Raw genomic sequence first — 18621 nt, forward strand, 5'->3', positions numbered from 1 at the left:
ATTGTAAGCAAGCACTGCTTGGGACATTGCACAGTCCAGTCCTGAAAGCAAGCAAGAGATTAATTAGCTTGCCTTCTATAACATTTATAGTAATTATTTTGAATTTTGCCCATATACTGGCATATGTGAAGTAGCATATGCAAATGTGTGCCATTTTGAATCCGATGGGCCTGTGGCCCGGATCTTTTAGGTACCTAGCACTGCCCACTCTCAACAACTGGACTTTGCCGTCGACGGTTCTTGTTGTAATTGGCCACTGTTGGTCTAACTCAGACTTTCCTATCCTGCTGCCCTCCATATGTGTTTGACTACAACTCCCACCATCCCTGGTCAGCAAGGCCACAGGCCATGCAGGCTGGGGAGAATGGGAGTTGTGCTCCAACACCGTTGCAGGGCACCAGCTTGGAGGAAGGCTACTGCAATTTGTCTCTTTGTTCCATCTTCTCCTCCACCACCACCACCACCACCACCACCACCACCACCACAAGAAGACCCTCTGAAGCCTCAGCTCTGGGTCCTGGTCCACGAACGTTCTGCACAGCTCGTGGCAACGGAGGGCTGCTATTATGTGGTCTGCATTTGGGACCCCAGCCAACGTGGATGTCAGCAAATCTCTCAAAGGAAAAAGTGGCAGATCATTGCATTAATATTAAAGCCAGACATTGTCCTTTTGGGATGGGCAGGTGAACAGGGGCTGGAGCTACACTCTGTGCAGGTCCTGCTGAAGGCTGAACCACATCTCCTCCTCCTCCTCCTCCTCCTCCTCCTGCCCACAAAGGTTAACAGTTCAACCCTAGACCTCTCTCCACAAGGACAGGTCCCCTTGAGTGCAACGGAACTTACTCTGAGGAAACTGGGTTTAGGCTTGCGGCCTGTGATGCGACAGTGGCTTTCCCTGCCCCCAGGAGTGGGACCCCACCAAGCCCGGTGGGGGCATGGAAACTTGGAACACCATTGCCTCGCATCAGGCTCCCCCAATCCATCCATGAGACTCCATGCATCTCGCAGTCCGGGTGACCCGGATGTGAGGACTGCTTCCTCGTCCTCCCCCCGAATTTGACGAAAGAGAATCCTGAGGCAAGACAAGGCCTGCACAAAAGGCAGGCACAGAACCGCTGGCCCGTTTGCTGCCCGAAGCCTGCTTCAGAGTGGGGGGGGTTCACAGCAGCTGTGAAGCAAGTCCGAGCTGGCCCTCCAGACAGAAGTAGTGCAGGGCCAAGTGGGAACAGCAGAAGGCAGGCTGATGGACTCGCCAGCTGTAAGGCACAGCACCTATGTTCCACCTGTCTTTGGAGGGGCTGGGGTTCCCCAAAAGCTTATCAGTGGTTCCTGAATAAGATCAGGAGGGGACAGGTCTCCTTTGAATGTCAGTTTGCCCGTCCGCTGTGGGTCTTCCCCTGTGCCACACAGCTCCAGGGGAGCATTCAGTGTTTTCTGGGCTGCTCTTTCAGTTCAAGCAGGCCTGGCTGGTGCTCAGTGTGAACTAAGGGCCAAACCACACTGGAGTTAAATGCTGCTTTGCATCTAGAGCTGCAGGTGTGTGTGCTTTTTTAAAATGCAAATTGCATCTGCTGAGGGGTGGGGCTGATAATGGGATCAGAGCAGGCATGGGTGGGGTGAACACTTTCCTCTCCTGCTGCGGTCCTGAAAAAATCGCTTTTCTGAACCTGGCATTTGCACTGGGAGGAAATCCCCCAGTGGTACAAATGGAGGGTTCCCATCCCACAAGTGCATACTAGCTTCAGAAGAGAGATTTAACTCAGGACTGTTTCAGGAGCGGTTATATTCCACACACGCCTGATCTGTTCTCATCAAATACTCAGCACCACAGCTGACGCAATTTGCATTTTTAAAACAAACAACACCACCTGCGGCATAGATACACAGCCCTAAGACGGGATGTTGACAGCCCCTATGGCAGATGGAACAACGTGGAAAGAGGTCACCGAAACCAGAAAGCTCAAAAACTCTTGAGGCCAGCCTGGTGGCATCCAGGTGTGTCAGACTACAACTCTCATCATCCCCACCCAGCATGCCTAATGGTCCTGCTGACTGGGCATTCTGGGAGTTGTAGTCCATCACAACGGGAGGTGGGTGGGATCTGGTTGGAGAAGGTGGTGGTAGGCTACTCCTGCCACTGACTCTGAGTCGAAGTAAAGCTGGTAGTGCTGGAGCCATGTTTGAGAGGATGGAGCACCACCATAGAGCGAGAAAGCACAGGCTGGAGTACCAGTTCTCGACCCAAAACTACCAGCTTATTGTAGCTTTAGGGCTCAATCTTATGCATGTTCAGACAGAAAAAAAGTCCTACAACTGCCAGCGTGCCCAGTCTAACTATTATCACCATGTTTCCCATTGCATTCATCCTTAATTTATATTGCTAATCCTTTGCATATGTTGCTGAACTGTTTAGGACCCAGTCCTGTGCATATGTCTAGACATGCTGCCTGGGGAATGTTGGGAGTTGTTCACCGGTGGAGGCTGGTGGCTCCAGCCAGTCAGAACAGTAAAGGGTAGCTCTTTTGGAGGTCTGACTGGTTCTGACCGAAACCCAGAGCCACCTTGGAGAGCTCCTTTGGAGTTCTGACTGAAACCCAGAGCCACCTTGGAGAGCTCCTTTAGAGTTCTGACCGAAACCTGGAGCCACTTTGGAGAGCTCCTTTAGAGTTCTGACTGAAACCTGGAGCCACTTTGGAGAGCTCCTTTACAGTTCTGAGTGGTTCTGAGCAAAACCCAGAGCCACCTTGGAGAGCTCCTTTGGAGTTCTGACTGAAACCCAGAGCCACCTTGGAGAGCTCCTTTAGAGTTCTGACCGAAACCTGGAGCCACTTTGGAGAGCTTCTTTACAGTTCTGAGTGGTTCTGACCAAAACCCAGAGCCACCTTGGATAGCTCCTTTAGAGTTCTGACCGAAACCCAGAGCCACTTGGGACAGCTCTTTTGGAGTTCTGACTGAAACCTGGAGCCACCTTGGAGAGCTCCTTTAGAGTTCTGACCGAAACCCGGAGCGGATTCACTGCCCAATGACATTGGTGCCACCAGCCTTCACTGGTAATATGTATGACTTCACTTACCTCAACATGTGCTAAGCCAGACCTGATCAGTTGTTCCCCCCCCCCCTTATTCTGCTGAGTGGAGCCCTGTTCTTCTGCCCCAAAGTCCTCTGCTGCTGGTGGCACTGCTGAGCACAATCGGTGTCTTAATACATGGGGTCATGCTGTCATCATGCCTAGGTAGACCCTCATTTTCTATACAACCCCGGCCCTTTTGTATTTATCCCTCAGGGGCATCCTACCCTCCCCCCGCCCCACTTACCAAGGCATAACTGAATCTGCAACCTCCCTACAGAAGTGATTCCCAATCCAAGTTAGCCAGCGAAGTTTCGGCATGGCTTCTAGCACAATAGGCCTTAAATACGTCTTAAATGTATGAAGAAATTAAACAGGGCTACCTGCAAATGCAGAGGAAGTTAGAACGGGATTGCCAGGTTGGGTAGTTTGTTTGGTTTTCTGGCACAGCCCTTGCCTTTTAGCAGCCGTCTAACCCAGGGAAATTGAGCAGATGAATCTCCAGGCCAAGAAAATCTCCCCTTTTTCTGACAATCCCCAGAACGTTCAGTGTCCCTTCCTTCCATGCAAACTGCTGCCCCTTAACATCTTTCCTTCATTTGGGGGCTTGAGAAGGATGGCTGGGGGGATGGGTGCCATGGAGATGCTGTGCTTGCTAGAACCTGCAAGCGGGTTAGACTAGATGACCTCAGAGCCCCCTCCAAATAGAAAAGGCTATGATTCTGCCATGAGATGGCGTGCCTCCCCAAAACCTAACCACTAGCAGTGGGAGCCCCCCTCTCTCAGCTCTCTGTAGAGCCATGTGCCACTGTGGGGAGTATGCCAATTCCACGTGCCAGGGCTGGGCAATGAAAAGGGCTCCGCAAGCTTCTCGGTCGGTGTTTTTGAAGTAATTAGCCTAATGGGTCCATGCTACCGATTGTGGCCTGTCTCATTATCTCGGCCTAGCCTTCAGCTGCTTTTGTGGCCAATAAGTGGCTGCCCGGTTCCTCAGATGGCTGCAGGTTCATTAGCAGAAGGAAAACGACAAAAGGCAGGAAGATGACTTGGCTCGTCTCTAAGAGATGGCATGCAAAAGCATCCTCCTTCTCTTTGCTGCTCCTGTCTCAGGGGGTGGTGGGGAGAGGGTTATTTTTGGCACTACCATAGGGAGGAGGAGAGGGGGCTGTGAAAAGGAGCAGACATGGCGCCCCCAGGCCTGCACACAACCTGACCCTATAAATGGGCCACCTCCAATGGCATTTGCTGAGAGCATCGTCCCTGGAAGGTCATGACACAAGCTCACTCGTGGCCTTGAAGAAACCCAAGACTATGGAGAGGCACAATATTAAGGTACCTATCATGCTCTTCTCTGGCCAGGACAAACCTGGGGTGGGGGGTGGGGGGTTTGACATCATGTCAGGTTGGAGATGCCAGTTTGGGGTGAAGAGATGCAAGCTAGGATCTCCCCTAGAAGAGAGTCGATGACAGAGAAGCTGCACTGGCTAATGCAATTCCATTATATGTACACAAAGCAGGTAAAAAAAAACCTTTTAGTGCAGAAGTAGGAAACGTGTTGACCTCCAGTTGTTCTTGGGCTGCAACTCCCATCATCCCTCACCATTGGCTATGCTGGCTAGGGCTGATGAGAGTTGCAGTCCAACAGCATCTGGACTTTTCCACCCCCATTTTAGAGGACCCCGGCCAGTATAGGAGAATGAAACCTGCTTGAGCGTCCTCATCAGACAGGCGAATGCTCTGGAACACAAAATCTTGCATCATTCTGAAGCTGGTGCACTAGAAGATACCATCTTACCTACTATGCATCGTCTCCCCTCCCATGATTTTCTACCACTGCTACTGGATGGCAACAGGACACTAGGTACTATATGGAAAATAAAAGCAATGCCACCTCTGTCCGAGGGGCCTTGGAACCAAAAAGGTCAGGATGGAGGAGAGGTTCAGGTTGGACAAACAGATGGTAGAAATGCAGTAGGAATAGCGAGGAGTTCAAGTGGCTGAGGAGGAAGGTGAAGTTAGGATGATCCAGGAAGGTGTTTTTTTGGGGGGGGGAATGATATAGGGGTGGCTGGGGAAGATGGGAATCATAGTTCAATGCATCTAGTTGATGAAGGCTGCACTAGAAGTGGCATGGATGATGGGGCTGAAAGACACCACAGCAAGGGGGCTTGAGTGGAACAGGTGAACGAGAGAAAGTGAAAGGTAACAGGAGATGATGAGAAAGAGCTTCCCGGATCAGGGCAAAAGTCCATTTGGTCAGGGATGATGTCTCCCAGCTGTGATGTCTTTAGGAAGCTCATGAGCAGGCACAAAGACGAAAGCCCTCCCCTATCGACCATTCTCAGCATCTGGTGCAGTGAGGTATACTGTTTTTGAACATGGAACTTTTATCCACAGTTATCATGGTTAATAGCAGATGCCAGATCTGTCATCCATTTGTCTAATCTTGTTTTCTTTTGTTTGTTTTGTTAAGAGGGACTAGCACAGCATGCGGTGAGAACTATCAGCCACTTATGCCCTGTGCGAATGGTTTCATTTTGTCTGCCCTGGAACTACAGCCGGTCTGACTAGGCGACCTTGCATTTTAGCATTGTGTGAGAGAAAAAACCCACTCTCCTGCATCATGCATAATGTCACTCACATAGTTGGCGGGTTTAGTCTGAAAAAGCCCTAAATGTTTTACAGCACCATCACATCTATGTATGTGTAAAATCAATTCGGATGTAAGCTCTGTTGAGTTCAATGGGTCTGAGCCAATTAAAAGTGTGTCGGGGCTGCAGCCTTAGTTACCCTTCCCTTATAAGGGAAACTTACACGCTCTCTTCTGAACCTTTTCCAGTGACATGACATCCTTTCTGAAGTGGCGGGGGGGGGGGGAATCAGCACCGTACACAGTATTTTAAATATGCCCATACTATATATGTATGTAAGGGCCGCGGTGGCTTAGTGGTTAAGACGCGGAACTGCAGACCGGAAGGTCGGCAGGTCAGCAGTTCGAGACCCTGGCGCTGCGTGACGGAGTGAGCTCCCGTCTTCAGTCCCAGCTCCTGCCAACCTAGCAGTTCGAAAGCAAGAAATTGCAAGTAGATAAATAGGTACCGCCTCAGCGGGAAAGGTGACAGCGTTCCGTGCGCCTCGGTGTTCAGTCATGCCGGCCGCATGACCACGGAAGCGTCTTCGGACAGCGCTGGCTCTTTGGCTTAGAAACGGGGATGAGCACCGCACCCTAGAGTCGGACACGACTGGTTGGGGACTCCTTTACCTTTACCTTATATATGTATGTAATCTAGAGATTCATAACCAGGTCAGATCCCATATATGTATGTATGCAGTTTGGGATTCTTTCTCCTCACTATGCATTACTTTACAATTAAGTACACTTTCCCATACATCACTTTACATTTACAGTGAGTCTCATTTGCCATTCTGATGCCTATACGCACGCTTTGGAGATATCCTTTGGAAGCTCTCCACAAATCACAAATTAAAGCTGATCTCTCTGCTTGGGGTTTCACTCTCCTGAATAATATGTTGTCATCTTCAAACCCGTTCAAAACCTAACTTGAGATCATGGTTGAATAAATAATGTAGCAAAGATATTTGATTCTCATTTCTAATCCTGGCCTCAGATCAGCTCTAACACGACTAAGGATGCAGCAGATGAAAACGGCAGTTTTGGAAGGGCGTTTTAATAAAACACCTTATGCCTCCAGACTTTGCCCTTGTCGTATTGACAAAGTGGAAGACCTGCCTCATTATCTGTTCTATTTTTCTATCTTTTCCCAAATTCATTCCAACTATTTAGATAATTTTTTTGAGAAAAAGTCCATCTGGTCTGACTCAGACAGAATATTATTTTTCTTTACCTGTCATTATGACAATTCTCCTGGCACTGGCTAATTTTGCCCTTACAGCCCAAAGCTATAGAGTAATTTTTTTGACTTTGCAAACTGACTAAAAATGTGTAACGTATGTTTTATCTGATTTTAGGCATCTATGTTTTTTGTATGCTTGCTGTAACCATTGGTTGAAACAATAAAAGCTTTATTGAAATTGAAAATTATGTAGCACTGGGGAATTCCATATGAGGGATTATTAGGAAGGGATTGTAAGTAAAATTACCAGTATCTTCACGCCCATATACAAATCTCTGGTGTGGCCACACTCATGGAAGCTGTGTACAGTTCTGCCTGCCTACATCTCAAAAAGGATATTGTAAAACTGGAAAGTATGCAGAAAAGGGGAACCAAAATGATTGGGATGATGGAGGTGGAACACCTTTGCTACCACAAAATTGGGGCTTGTTAATTTAGAGAACAGGTAACTGGGGAAGGGGTGTATAATAAGGTTTAAAAAATTATGCATGGTGTGGGGAAAATGGATAGAGATAAGTTTTTCTCATAATACTAGGAGTCATCCAATGGGTTGTATCCAAAATTAGTCCTACTTAGAGCAGACACATTGAACTGAATAGGACTTAAGTTAGACTAACATTGGATACAACTCACTGAAACTGATCAGCAGGAGATTCAGGACAGACCAAAGGATCCATTTGTGTGCAATTAATGTGTGGAACTCACTGCCACAAGATGCCGCAAGTATTTTTCCCGGGGCCAATGGAAGGGTTTTTTTTTCTTCTCAGCTTAATTGCCATGCAGGGGGCTATTTTCAAGGGGGATTGGAGCTGGAGAGGGTTAACACCCCTCCCCACCTGCTGCAACGCTCTCCCAACCCCCTGCATGCTGATTAAACTTAGACAAAAATAGTTCCATTGGTGCCAGTAAGAGGTTTTTCCTAAACCTCTTATTTCCAGGGGGATAGCGGCTAGGGGCAAAAGGGTGAACCCTCCTTCCCTGTGCACTGTGACCCCATAAAATCCCTGCTCCACATGGCAGTGGAGCTGAGAAAAATATCTTCCACTGATACCAATGAGCAGGGCCAGCCCAAGACCCTTTGCTGCCCGAGGAAAAGAATGGGCCCCCCTCCCATTCCATGAACAAAAGCCAGCTGGACTGGCAGATAAATCTTTCTTGAAAACTGGCAATGGGACAGTGCCCTCCCACGTACCTGATGACAGCAGGCTTGCTTAGGAAGTATGGGGCAGGCTGCAGGGCTCACAGCTTTCTCCTGCAACACCTTGCTGCTACCTCCCAGCATATGCCACCAGAGGCGACTGTCGTACTCTGCCTAATGGTAGGGGCGGCTCCACCAATGGGAAGACTGGGCCCTGAATCTCTAAAGAGCCTAGCGACGCCCCTGGCGGAGAGAGAGATCCCGCTCCAGAGGATGAGATATAACCTCCCAAACCCTCTCCCAGCTGCCACAGCCAGTTCTACAGCCTTTGCCTCCCTAGCATCAGAACTGCCACTGTGGTAGAGGTAAAGGGGGGGGGGTATCCGTGGGCAGATTGAGGGGAGGCTATGCATCCATAGGATTCACAGCCTTCTCATTCCGCTGATGTGCTCCAGAAATTGGGGGGAAATATACAGCAGCCCTGGTGTACGTGATTTCACTTCCATTGCAACCAATGGGAGGGAAATCATAAAAGAATGTGGGGACAGGGACACGAAAAATCACACACCACTCCTCTGTCCTATTGGCCCTGCCGGCACAAGCCCCCAAAGCTTTGGATAATGCAGTTTCTCCACCTTCTTATCTCTCCCCCCCCCCACCACCACCTGCACCAGTTGGATTGCTCTTTTGGGGGTGATTCAATAGATGGTGTGTGTGTGTGTGTGTGTGTATAAACATCTTTGGCATCAGTGGGGGATTTCCTCCCAATGCAAATACTAACATCAGAGGAGGGATTTTCCTCTAGACTGCAGCAGGGGATGAATGGGTTAAATACCCCCTCCACCCCTGCTATGATCCCAATCATTATCAGCCCCTCACCTGCCAAGCCAATGTTGTTGTTGTTTCTTAAACCTGCACATCAAATGCAAAGGCACATTTAACATCATGCCTAGTTGGGCCCTGATTTACTACAGAACTGGAAATCAAACCCAACGATCTGGTGAAAGGCGATGAGAAACGGGGGAGGCACACAGAGATTGAGAAATAAGTGATCAGCACAAGGACAGCCATGATGGAGGGACTTTTAGGTTTTTTTCCCCCTTTAAGGTAATAGTTTCATTTGCTATCGTTAAAGTATTGGGAAGCAAAACTCCTTACCGATCTTCTGAAAATCGCCCAGAGACTAGTAGATCCTGACCTTCCTTCTGGTCTCGCAGTCTCCAGATTTATCCTATCTAGAAATACTGTTTCTTTGTGATGGTCTGAATGCATATTTATCCAAAATGAGCCATTGTTACAATGTTTTCTTCTATGGCTGCCTCCCTGGTTTCTTTCTGCCTCTCATGATCACCCTCAGAGTTTGTGATGGGGAATGAGTGTGTGAGTTAATAGTATGACCCCACTACTGTCGTATACAGAGTGCCCCAAAAGTAGGTATATGTATAGTTTATTTGCATTTTATTACATTGTTTATTACATTTACATTTGTTTAACACTGTTTAATCTCGCAAGTGCTTGAAATGTATTCCATCAACGTTACAACATTCCTCGAACCTGTCCAGAACACTGTGACACACAGTACGACACAAATTCCGGTCCGCATCAATGTCCATAAATGCTTCCGAGATTAACTCTTTTAATTCATCCACTGTCCGGGGATTCCTCTCAAAAACCTTATTCTTTACTATGCCCCCCCAAAAGAAGTCCATTGGTGTTAAGTCAGGTGAATGTGGCGGCCATTCAATGCTGCCATGTCATCCAATCCAATGCTGTGGGAAGGTGTTGTCAAGATAGTCCCTTACTGCAAAAGCGTAGTAAGGGAGGTGCCCCATCTTGTTGGAAGAGCAGTTTGGCAAAGTTAGACCTGGTTCTGAGTTGTTGCACTACCACGTCGCGTAACATGTTTAGGTACTGTTGACAAATGCCAGAGCGACTCTCATCTCATTTTCCTCTGTCATAGACATCCTAGGATGTCCAGATTTCGGTGCATTAGCCGCTGTACCTGTTGCTTCAAATTTATCTCTATTTATTTATTTATTTATTTATTTTCTATACCGCCCAATAGCCGAAGCTCTCTGGATGGTTCACAAAAACTAAAACCAAACAACACACAATAAAACAATTTAAAATATATAGAACATTAAAACCACAATATAACAATACAACCACAATAAAACCTAGCAGCAGTACAGGAGTTTAAAATACAGATTTAAAACAGCAAAGATAAAAATTTAGAAAGCTAAATGCCTGGGAAAATAAAAAGGTCTTCACCTGGCGCCGAAAGGAGTACAATGTAGGCGCCAGGCGAACCTCACTAGGGAGCTCATTCCAGAGCCGGGGTGCCACAACAGAAAAAGCCCTCCTCCTAGTAGCCACCCGCCTCACTTCCTTTGGCAGGGGCTCACGGAGAAGGGCCTCTGATGATGACCTTAAGGTCCAGGCAGGCACATATGGGAGGAGGCGATCCTTCAGGTAACCTGGCCCCAAGCCGTTAAGGGCTTTGAATGTTAACACCAGCACTTTGAATCGGCCCGGAAATAGACTGGCAGCCAGTGCAGCTGGAAAAGTACAGGCGTAATATGAGCTCGCAGGCCAGTCCCTGTTAACAATCTTGCTGCCCTATTTTAGACCAGCTGAAGTTTCCGGACCGTTTTCAAAGGCAGCCCCACGTATAACGCATTGCAGTAATCCAGACAAGAAGTTATCAGAGCATGGATAACTGTAGCTAGGCTATGTCTGTCCAGATAAGGGCATAGTTGGTATACCAGCCTAGGCTGATAAAAAGTGCTCCGTGCCACTGAGTTCACACGTGCCTCAAGTGACAGTTCTGGATCCAAGAGCACCCCCAAACTACGAACCTGATCCTTTAGGGGGAGTGCAACCCCCTCCAGAACAGGTTGAATATCACCTAGCCGGGCAGACGAACCACCCACTAACAGTACCTCCGTCTTGTCTGGATTGAGTTTCAGTTTATTAGCCCTCATCCAGTCCATTACCGTGCCCAGGCACTGGTTCAGAACAGCCACTGCCTCACCTGGTTTTGATGTAAAAGAGAGGTAGAGCTGGGTGTCATCCGCATATTGATGGCACCTCAGCCCACACCTCCGGATAACCTCCCCCAGCGGTTTCATGTAGATGTTAAACAAGATGGGGGATAAAATAGAGCCCTGTGGAACCCCATGGCACAATTGCCATGGCACAGAGCAGTAATCCCCCAGCACCACTTTCTGGAATTGGCCATCCAAGTAGGAGCGGAACCACTGTAGTGCAGTGCCTCCAACTCCCAACCCAGACAACCTATCCAGAAGGATACCATGGTCGATGGTATCGAAAGCCGCTGAGAGGTCCAGGAGAATCAACAGGGTCACACTCCCCCTGTCCCTCTCCCGGCAGAGGTCATCCCACAGGGCGACCAAGGCAGTTTCCGTTCCAAAACCAGGCCTGAAGCCCGACTGAAATGGATCTAGATAATCCGTTTCATTCAAGAGTGCCTGGAGCTGTCCTACAACCACCCGCTCAAGCACCTTGCCCAGGAAGGGGATGTTGGCCACTGGCCTCTAATTGTTAACATCCTCTGGGTCCAGGTTAGGCTTTTTCAGGAGTGGTCTAATTATTGCCTCTTTTAAAGCAGCAGGCACCACTCCCTCTCTCAAGGAGGAATTTACAACCTCCTGGACCCAGCCGGACAACCCCTCCTTGTTTGATTTAATAAGCCATGAAGGGCAAGGGTCAATTTATCTCTAAGACGATAAATTGTCAGATGTGTTGGTGGAGGAGTGTCAGATGCTTCTTGCCACGCTGTGTGCACCCGCTTGGCATTTTCAGTCTTCCAGTACTGCTTTAGAATCCACTTTCTTTGTTCTTGACTCAAGTTTGCTGCCATCATTCACAATATATCAGTAAAAAAAACAACTAAAGAACTAAACAACTGTATATCTACTTAAGGGCCTCACTCCCCTCACTCTCTACACTTATCTGATTTAACTGTCACTCCCTGTCACTCACTGTTCCCAACTGTCATTCTGACTCCACCCACACATCTTCTACTCACACATTCTCTCCCCCTCCTATCAACATTCTAAACAACTGTATACCTACTTTTGGGCCAGCTAGTATATAAACAGTGCTGATCCTTGTGTAGCCAAAACAGCACTGTCCCCACACAATTATGGCTATACCAGGCCAACCGACTCCTATCCATCAGTCTTGAACAGACAATGGGCCTATTCACACGTGCATGGGGGGAGGGTGGTTAGGGCAACTACGGGGGGGGGGGAGTGAAACCACTGCATGTCGGCCTGTCAGACGACCAGGAACCACGCGGTGCTGCATGGTTCTGCTACCCCCCATAATTACCACTTACCTGAGTGGTTTGCGGGGATCCCAGCAGCCTCCATGGTGCAGATAGGCTCTTGGCACCCGCTCCACCAGCCGGAATGGCCACACAACAATAGAGAAAATCCACGGTAGTACAGCATCGCCCACACTAGCAAGCGTTCTAGCCAGCGGACTCTATGGCCGCAGCCTGGGAGTCCTCCTGAGACCATTTAAGCCACCAGGGAGCCCACCACACATAACGGTAAGCCACCCCGGGACCCCTTAACCCTTTTGCAGGGGGTGGTTACCCGGGGTGGCTGAGTAACCATGCGGAATGTGGTTCCCGACATGCTAAGCCACCCCAGTCAGCAAAAACAGCCTAACCACCATGGCTTAGCATGACGTATGATCAGGGTCTATGCCTATCTGTATTTCTTATTTTCCTGAGGGGTAGCTGTGTTAGTCTGTTGCAGCAAAAACAACAAAGAGTCTTGTGGCATCTTAAAGACTAATGAAGAAAGCTTATGCCATAATAAATCTAATGCAGGGAGTGCACAACCTTTTCAGGCCTGAGGGCCGCATGTGAAGCCAGGTTGGGGGCCACAAATATACATAGACACATGATGTGCATGAGCATATGGACACCTGTATGCTTCATCTCCAGCCACCAACGAGGAAAGAGCAATCTATAACAGGATTGCTGGGGGAAGGGGTGGGGAGAAAAAGTTAGCCACAACTAGAAATCGGAGATGATGGGGAGAGTCACAACACCCAGGGGGGCACAGTTAAGGCCTGGGGAGGGGCACAGGTTGTGCATCCCTGATCTAAGGGATGAACTAAATATTCAGGGGTAAACACAGATTTGGAACCTCAGGCGGCTGGGGGGGTTTCCTCTACAAAGGAATGAGCAAGGGTGGGGGTTGCAGGGGAGAAGTGTTGGGAAAGGGAAGGGTTAAGCAAACACTCAACACTTCTCCCCTGCAAAATCGCTCTGCCACTTTGCAGCAGAGAAGTGGCATCCTGACCTTGCATGCCCTTGTGAATTGAAGCAAGGGTACGGGGGGGGGGGGTTAAAAAACATCAGGACCAGAACCTTGACGTCAATGTGAAACATGACAATGAGCCAAAAAAAACAAACAGGGATTTAGAAAGAAGGGTGATACGATCAGAGTAAGTGGAGTTTAGCCAGTAGTTTCTGAAAATGCTATTCTTCAGAGCACTTCAGCCTGACTGGTTAGGAAGGTTTGTGGTGGTGGTGGTGGTGGTGGTAGGGGCCGGGTTGCAAGGGTTGAAGAAGGGAATATTTCAGAGAAAGGTGGCTGAGGCAGGGGATGTAAGGTAAAATAAGCTTCCACATAAGTTTGAGATGGGATGGATTTTTGAAACATTGTTCTTTAATTCTGGAATTTTAAACTATATTAACCTTTTTTTATTTTATTTTATTTTGGAGCACACATAAGAAAACCTGATAAAACCATACTGCCTTAATAATTTTCCAGGCATGTTAACTCCCCCAAATTCATACTATTGTTATTGCAAAATTCTCCGTCTGACAGTATCCACAGATGGGAATAAAATTTTAATTGGGAGAACGTTAATTGAAAACTTGGCAGACAAATTCAAATTAAGACATTTAATTAAAATAAATAAACACTCATTCCAATTCATTGGCCCATTCTTATCCACCCCCAACCAGCTCTGCCTTGGTTGTTATATCCCTTTTGTGGAGGGTGCTGTGAAGATTCCTCTGGCTATGAAGCAGGGTTGGGGAACCTTTGTCAGCCTGAGGGCTGAATCTTATTTCAGACAAGCTGGGGAGGGGGCACATTCCAGTGGTGGGCGGGGCTAATGCAGGGGGTGGAGCCAAGGCAAAGGGGGCAGAGCCAAAATGAGAGCGTATTTTAGCTTAACGCTCTTCCTGCTAGCAATGAAGCCTTAGGCGAGGCTTTTCAACCTTTTAGAATGGGGGAGAAAAACTACACCAAAGCTGGGAAACCAGCAAAGGATGGGTGCTTTGGGGAAAGGGAGGTAGCTCTCTGGGGAGCCCTGGGTGGCTGATGACTCAATTGATAACTCAGCATTATGTCTCTGCAGGCCCAGAGAGCAGCTGTACTGCTCCTGCTCTTCTCGCTGTGCTCCTTTGCCATGGCCAAGCAAGCCATGCCGGACTGCTGCCTCCAAAAGAGCTGCTCGTGCCGCATCTTCAAGCTGCTGCACGGGATGGGCAACCACGCCGCCGGCATCCTGACCGTTGGCAAGCGCCGCAGCGCCACGCCCGCCAAGGCCTTCCAGAGCCACCTCTACCGCCTCTTGCATGGCTTGGATAACCAGGCCGCTGGGATCCTCACCATGGGCAGGCGGGCCTTGGAGCATGAGGGGAACATGTCCAGTGGCACCCAGCTGTCACCGGTGCCATATGCTGCTGGGCCTAGTCTAGGCAGCAGCTGCCTGGCACCCCTGGAAAAGGACTTGCCATCTGGCCCAAACATTGGTGCTGCCACAGATACCATTTACTGAGGTGTGTCCGAGCAGAGAAAACATTTCAAAGCGTTCACGTGACCCCCTCTGCTTTCTGTCTCTGCTGCTCTTGGCTGTCGTTGAAACACCAGCCAGGTGCCAGGGGTTGTACCGGAGGCAGCAGTGGTGCGTTCCCTCCCCTTGTGTAAATAGCTCTTTTCAAACGTCTGTCACCTCATCCTCTTCTGGTCTTTCCCAAATAAAGCCAGCTATCATGTTCCATAGCTGCCTTGTCAGTGTCTGTGTGAGATATGCTGTTGACATGAAGAACCTATAAATTCCCTTTCTAGATCAAACCAAGGTCCGTCTGGTCCAGTATTTGGTTTCCTAAGTTCCCCCAAGAAGCAAACAGGACATGAAGACCACAGCTGTGCCCAGCCTCTGATACTCAGAGGTATACTGCCTCTCTACAGGGGGGCTCAATTTTGTTAGCATGGCCAATAGCCATTGCAAACCTTCAACTCCATACATTTGCCCTTAAAATGCAAGACCCACCCCCATCCTTCCAGAAGTGTGTCTGGACTCTGGTTGCCAGCTTCCCCCTTCCAGATGTGTTGGACTACAGGCCACATCATCCCCAGCTGGCTTTCTATGTTCCTACGCTCTTAGGACAAGGAGTGTTCTATAAAATTCAAAAGCTGGCGTATTCTTTTCAGCACATGAAAGCTGAAATAAATTTTTGCGCCGGTACAGAGCCTGGCAGCATTTCAGAAACAAAAGAAATGTGAAGCTACACATGTTGTTTGTTAATTCCATAATACTGTAGACTACAATGCCGTCATGTCAGGGAGGAACCAGAGTGCAGCTCTTACATGCAGGAGGTTCCAGGTTCAATCCTGGTCATTTCTAGTTCAAAGGATCAGGCACCAGGTAACGAGAAAGATGCCGCTCTCAGCCTGAAACCCCGGAGAGCCACTACCAGTCAGCGGAGCAAACAAATGGGCTAGATGAACAAGTAGTCTGACCTGGAATAAGGCAGCAGGGGTGGGCCACTAACCCTGCCAAAATGTGCAGTAGTGGCAAAAAAAACCCCAATGGTTTGCTGCTGAATTTACCCCGCTACAGGGGGGTAAAAAGGTCCAGGGGTAAAAAAATTAGCTTGTTCTCATCTTTATCAGTTTGCCATCAAAATCTGCCATCAAACTAATTCTTTTTGCTGGTGCCTTATTTGGCAGCACAGAGGCAGGAGTGCAGCTCGGGGGGGGGGGGCAGAGGGTTGAAAGTGCCCCCAGACCCCCCAAAGTTGCCCCCCCATCCTAGAGTTTAGGACATCATGTATCTCTGCATATACAGACAGGATACTGAGTTGAGAGTTCCCCTCAATCAAATTGTCTTGAGATGCTGTGGCTGCGCGGCTGTTGTTCATACCGAAGATCTGACTGTTCGCCACATTTGGAAAGAAAAGAAAAATCCTTCCAGATCAGATACCATCATCACTGCCTTCATCTGGGCAAGTTACCTTCTATAATCTCAGGAGCCACACCGTTGCCCAGACAAGGATCTGAATTTTGCCAAATGACCAAACTCCTTCATAAGATGACGAGCTCTAAAATGGGGGTGGGGGGGGCAAGTAATTTTTAACAGGTGCCATACAAGGCTTGAATTATGGGAGGAAAGGTAGGGGTCCTTAATAAACCTCACAAGCCCCACCCCTGACTCCTCCCAATATGGATCAAACCATGCCCCCCAAACCCTTCCAAAGACCTTCTAAGAGGGGCCATTGCAAAGAGTAAGGAAGCCACCCCCCTCCCCCTTAATTCAAGCACCAAACATGGGTGGATTTGGATAGAAGGCCTGAATGAGCAAAGCAATGCAGAACTGAACTGTCCACCCCCCAGCCAAGTGCAAAGTCCCAGAGAGACACTGGTGAAGAGATCATGGTAGGGTGACCATGGGAGGCCTTGAACAGGGGTGGAAGTAAATCATCCCCCTCCCAGTAGCCTTCTAAAACAGTAGCTAAGGAGGCCATTACAAAAGGTGATCCCCCGCCCCCACTCCCTGTAATTCAGGGTGGGGAACCTCTTTCAGATACAGGGCCTAATTCCATTTTGGAGAAGCTCCTGGGGACGATATTCCAGTGGAGGGCAGGGCCAAATAGAAAGGGGGTGTGGCCAAATTCAAAAGGTGCAGGGCGACAAATATTAAAATTACCAGCATATTTTAGCTTAAAGCTCTTATGGTAGGCAGCTCCCTTATGCCTTAGGAGAGGCATTTCAACCTTTTAGAATGACGTAAAACTGCAGAAAAACAGCAGAAAAGCTGGGAAACCAGCAAACAATCGATGATTGGGGGAAAGAGGGTGGTGCCAAGGGAAGGGGGCGTGGCCATCTATGGAACCCCAGATGGCTAGATTGGAATCCACAGAGGCAGGATTTGACCCCCAGGCCCACGGTTCTCCACCCCAGTTGTAATTCAAGCACAGGGGCCATTTTGAATTGAGCCAGCCCCCCCCCCCATTGGCTTCACCCGCCGATTCATTCCCAAGCCAGCCAAGGCTGAGGCAGAGGGCTCTGGAACCCCTTCCTCTCCAGTCACGTGAACAGAATGTGAGCCCTTCCTTTAGGCCCCCCAGCGCTCACACCATGATGCCCCTGCACCTTGCTTTGTGTTCGGTTGTAAGCAGCTGAGCTGCAATGTCGAGAGGAGCGTGCAGGGCTTCACACAGCAGAGAAAGCAGTTAAGGGGAGCGTGGCAGCGGTGGCGTTGCAGTAAATGTTGACGTGCAGGCGGTCATTGTGACAGTCCCCAAAGCCACACCCCCAAGGAGAGCCCAAATATTCAGGCAGCTGTGTTGATCCTTATCAGCCAAACAGTTCTAGGAGTTTTCATCTGCTTGGAGTAGGTCTTTTGAAAAGCTAATGGGCCTTAACGGCTCATTCAAGACCAAGCCACTCCAAAATACGGTGCATTACAAGGAACAATATATACTGTTGCTGGGAAAATTCACCCCCCCCCAACTACTGTGAGGATTGCAGCTAAACACAGAGGGAACAGGGAATTTGGGGTGGGGTGGGGTGGGGGTGGCAGATGATGTCAGAACCCTTGCTTGTAAAAAAGTGCTGGTGCTGCAGCCCTGTGAGGCCTGGCTCAGCTACACCACTATTTGCCAGGGTGCCAGGGGACCCTCTGAGCAACTCCTTAAGGACCTCTTGCTTCCTTAAGGGTCCCACCTTCATTCTTTTACCTTTCCCTTCCCAGTAAAGTGGGGTTAAGGCTGTAGGCATGGGGTGACTGACACTCTAGAAACAGGGTTTAACCACAACCATTTACTGGTATTTTAAACAACACAACTGAAGGTATTTACACCATAAAGCTGAGTGATACAAAAGGGATTTAAGAGAAAAATTGCAAAATGCAAGTTCCTTTACTCTAGCTGTACTTAGACTTCTCCAGGCTGCTTCTTCCTGCTCTGGTCTCTCTGACTCTGCTCTTACTGTCTCTCTCGCTCTCTTTTTATACCCTCCTCCCTCAAAACTGAAACCTGAATGAAACTTAACTGGGGAAATGAAACCACTCCTCACAGGGATACCCCCTCCCAACAAAAAACTCCAGGCCTCTAGGCCTGACCTTTTTCCTTGCTTTCCCTCGGTAGCCCTCAAACCTTCACAGCAAGTATGAGCGTATGTAAGCTGGGGTCCAAATGGAAATACTTTTCCAGTCAGATTTAGCCTTGAGGCCTCCAGACACCCACCCTTTCTATAAGAAAG

General features: G+C 48.8%; 1 protein-coding gene across 1 annotated transcript; it reads left to right on the forward strand.

Annotated features, from left to right (window-relative positions):
• The first annotated feature begins 4288 nt into the window (after positions 1-4288).
• Positions 4289-14914, forward strand: HCRT (hypocretin neuropeptide precursor). Its single transcript, XM_084807320.1, has 2 exons — positions 4289-4399; positions 14492-14914. The coding sequence occupies exons 1-2, from the start codon at positions 4289-4291 to the stop codon at positions 14912-14914; spliced, it is 534 nt and encodes a 177-aa protein (XP_084663446.1).
• Positions 14915-18621: the final 3707 nt, after the last annotated feature.

Source organism: Heloderma suspectum, chromosome 6, assembly GCF_057233095.1.
Source record: "Heloderma suspectum isolate Gila_16-S chromosome 6, 16-S_ref, whole genome shotgun sequence".
Lineage (NCBI taxonomy): Eukaryota > Metazoa > Chordata > Lepidosauria > Squamata > Helodermatidae > Heloderma > Heloderma suspectum.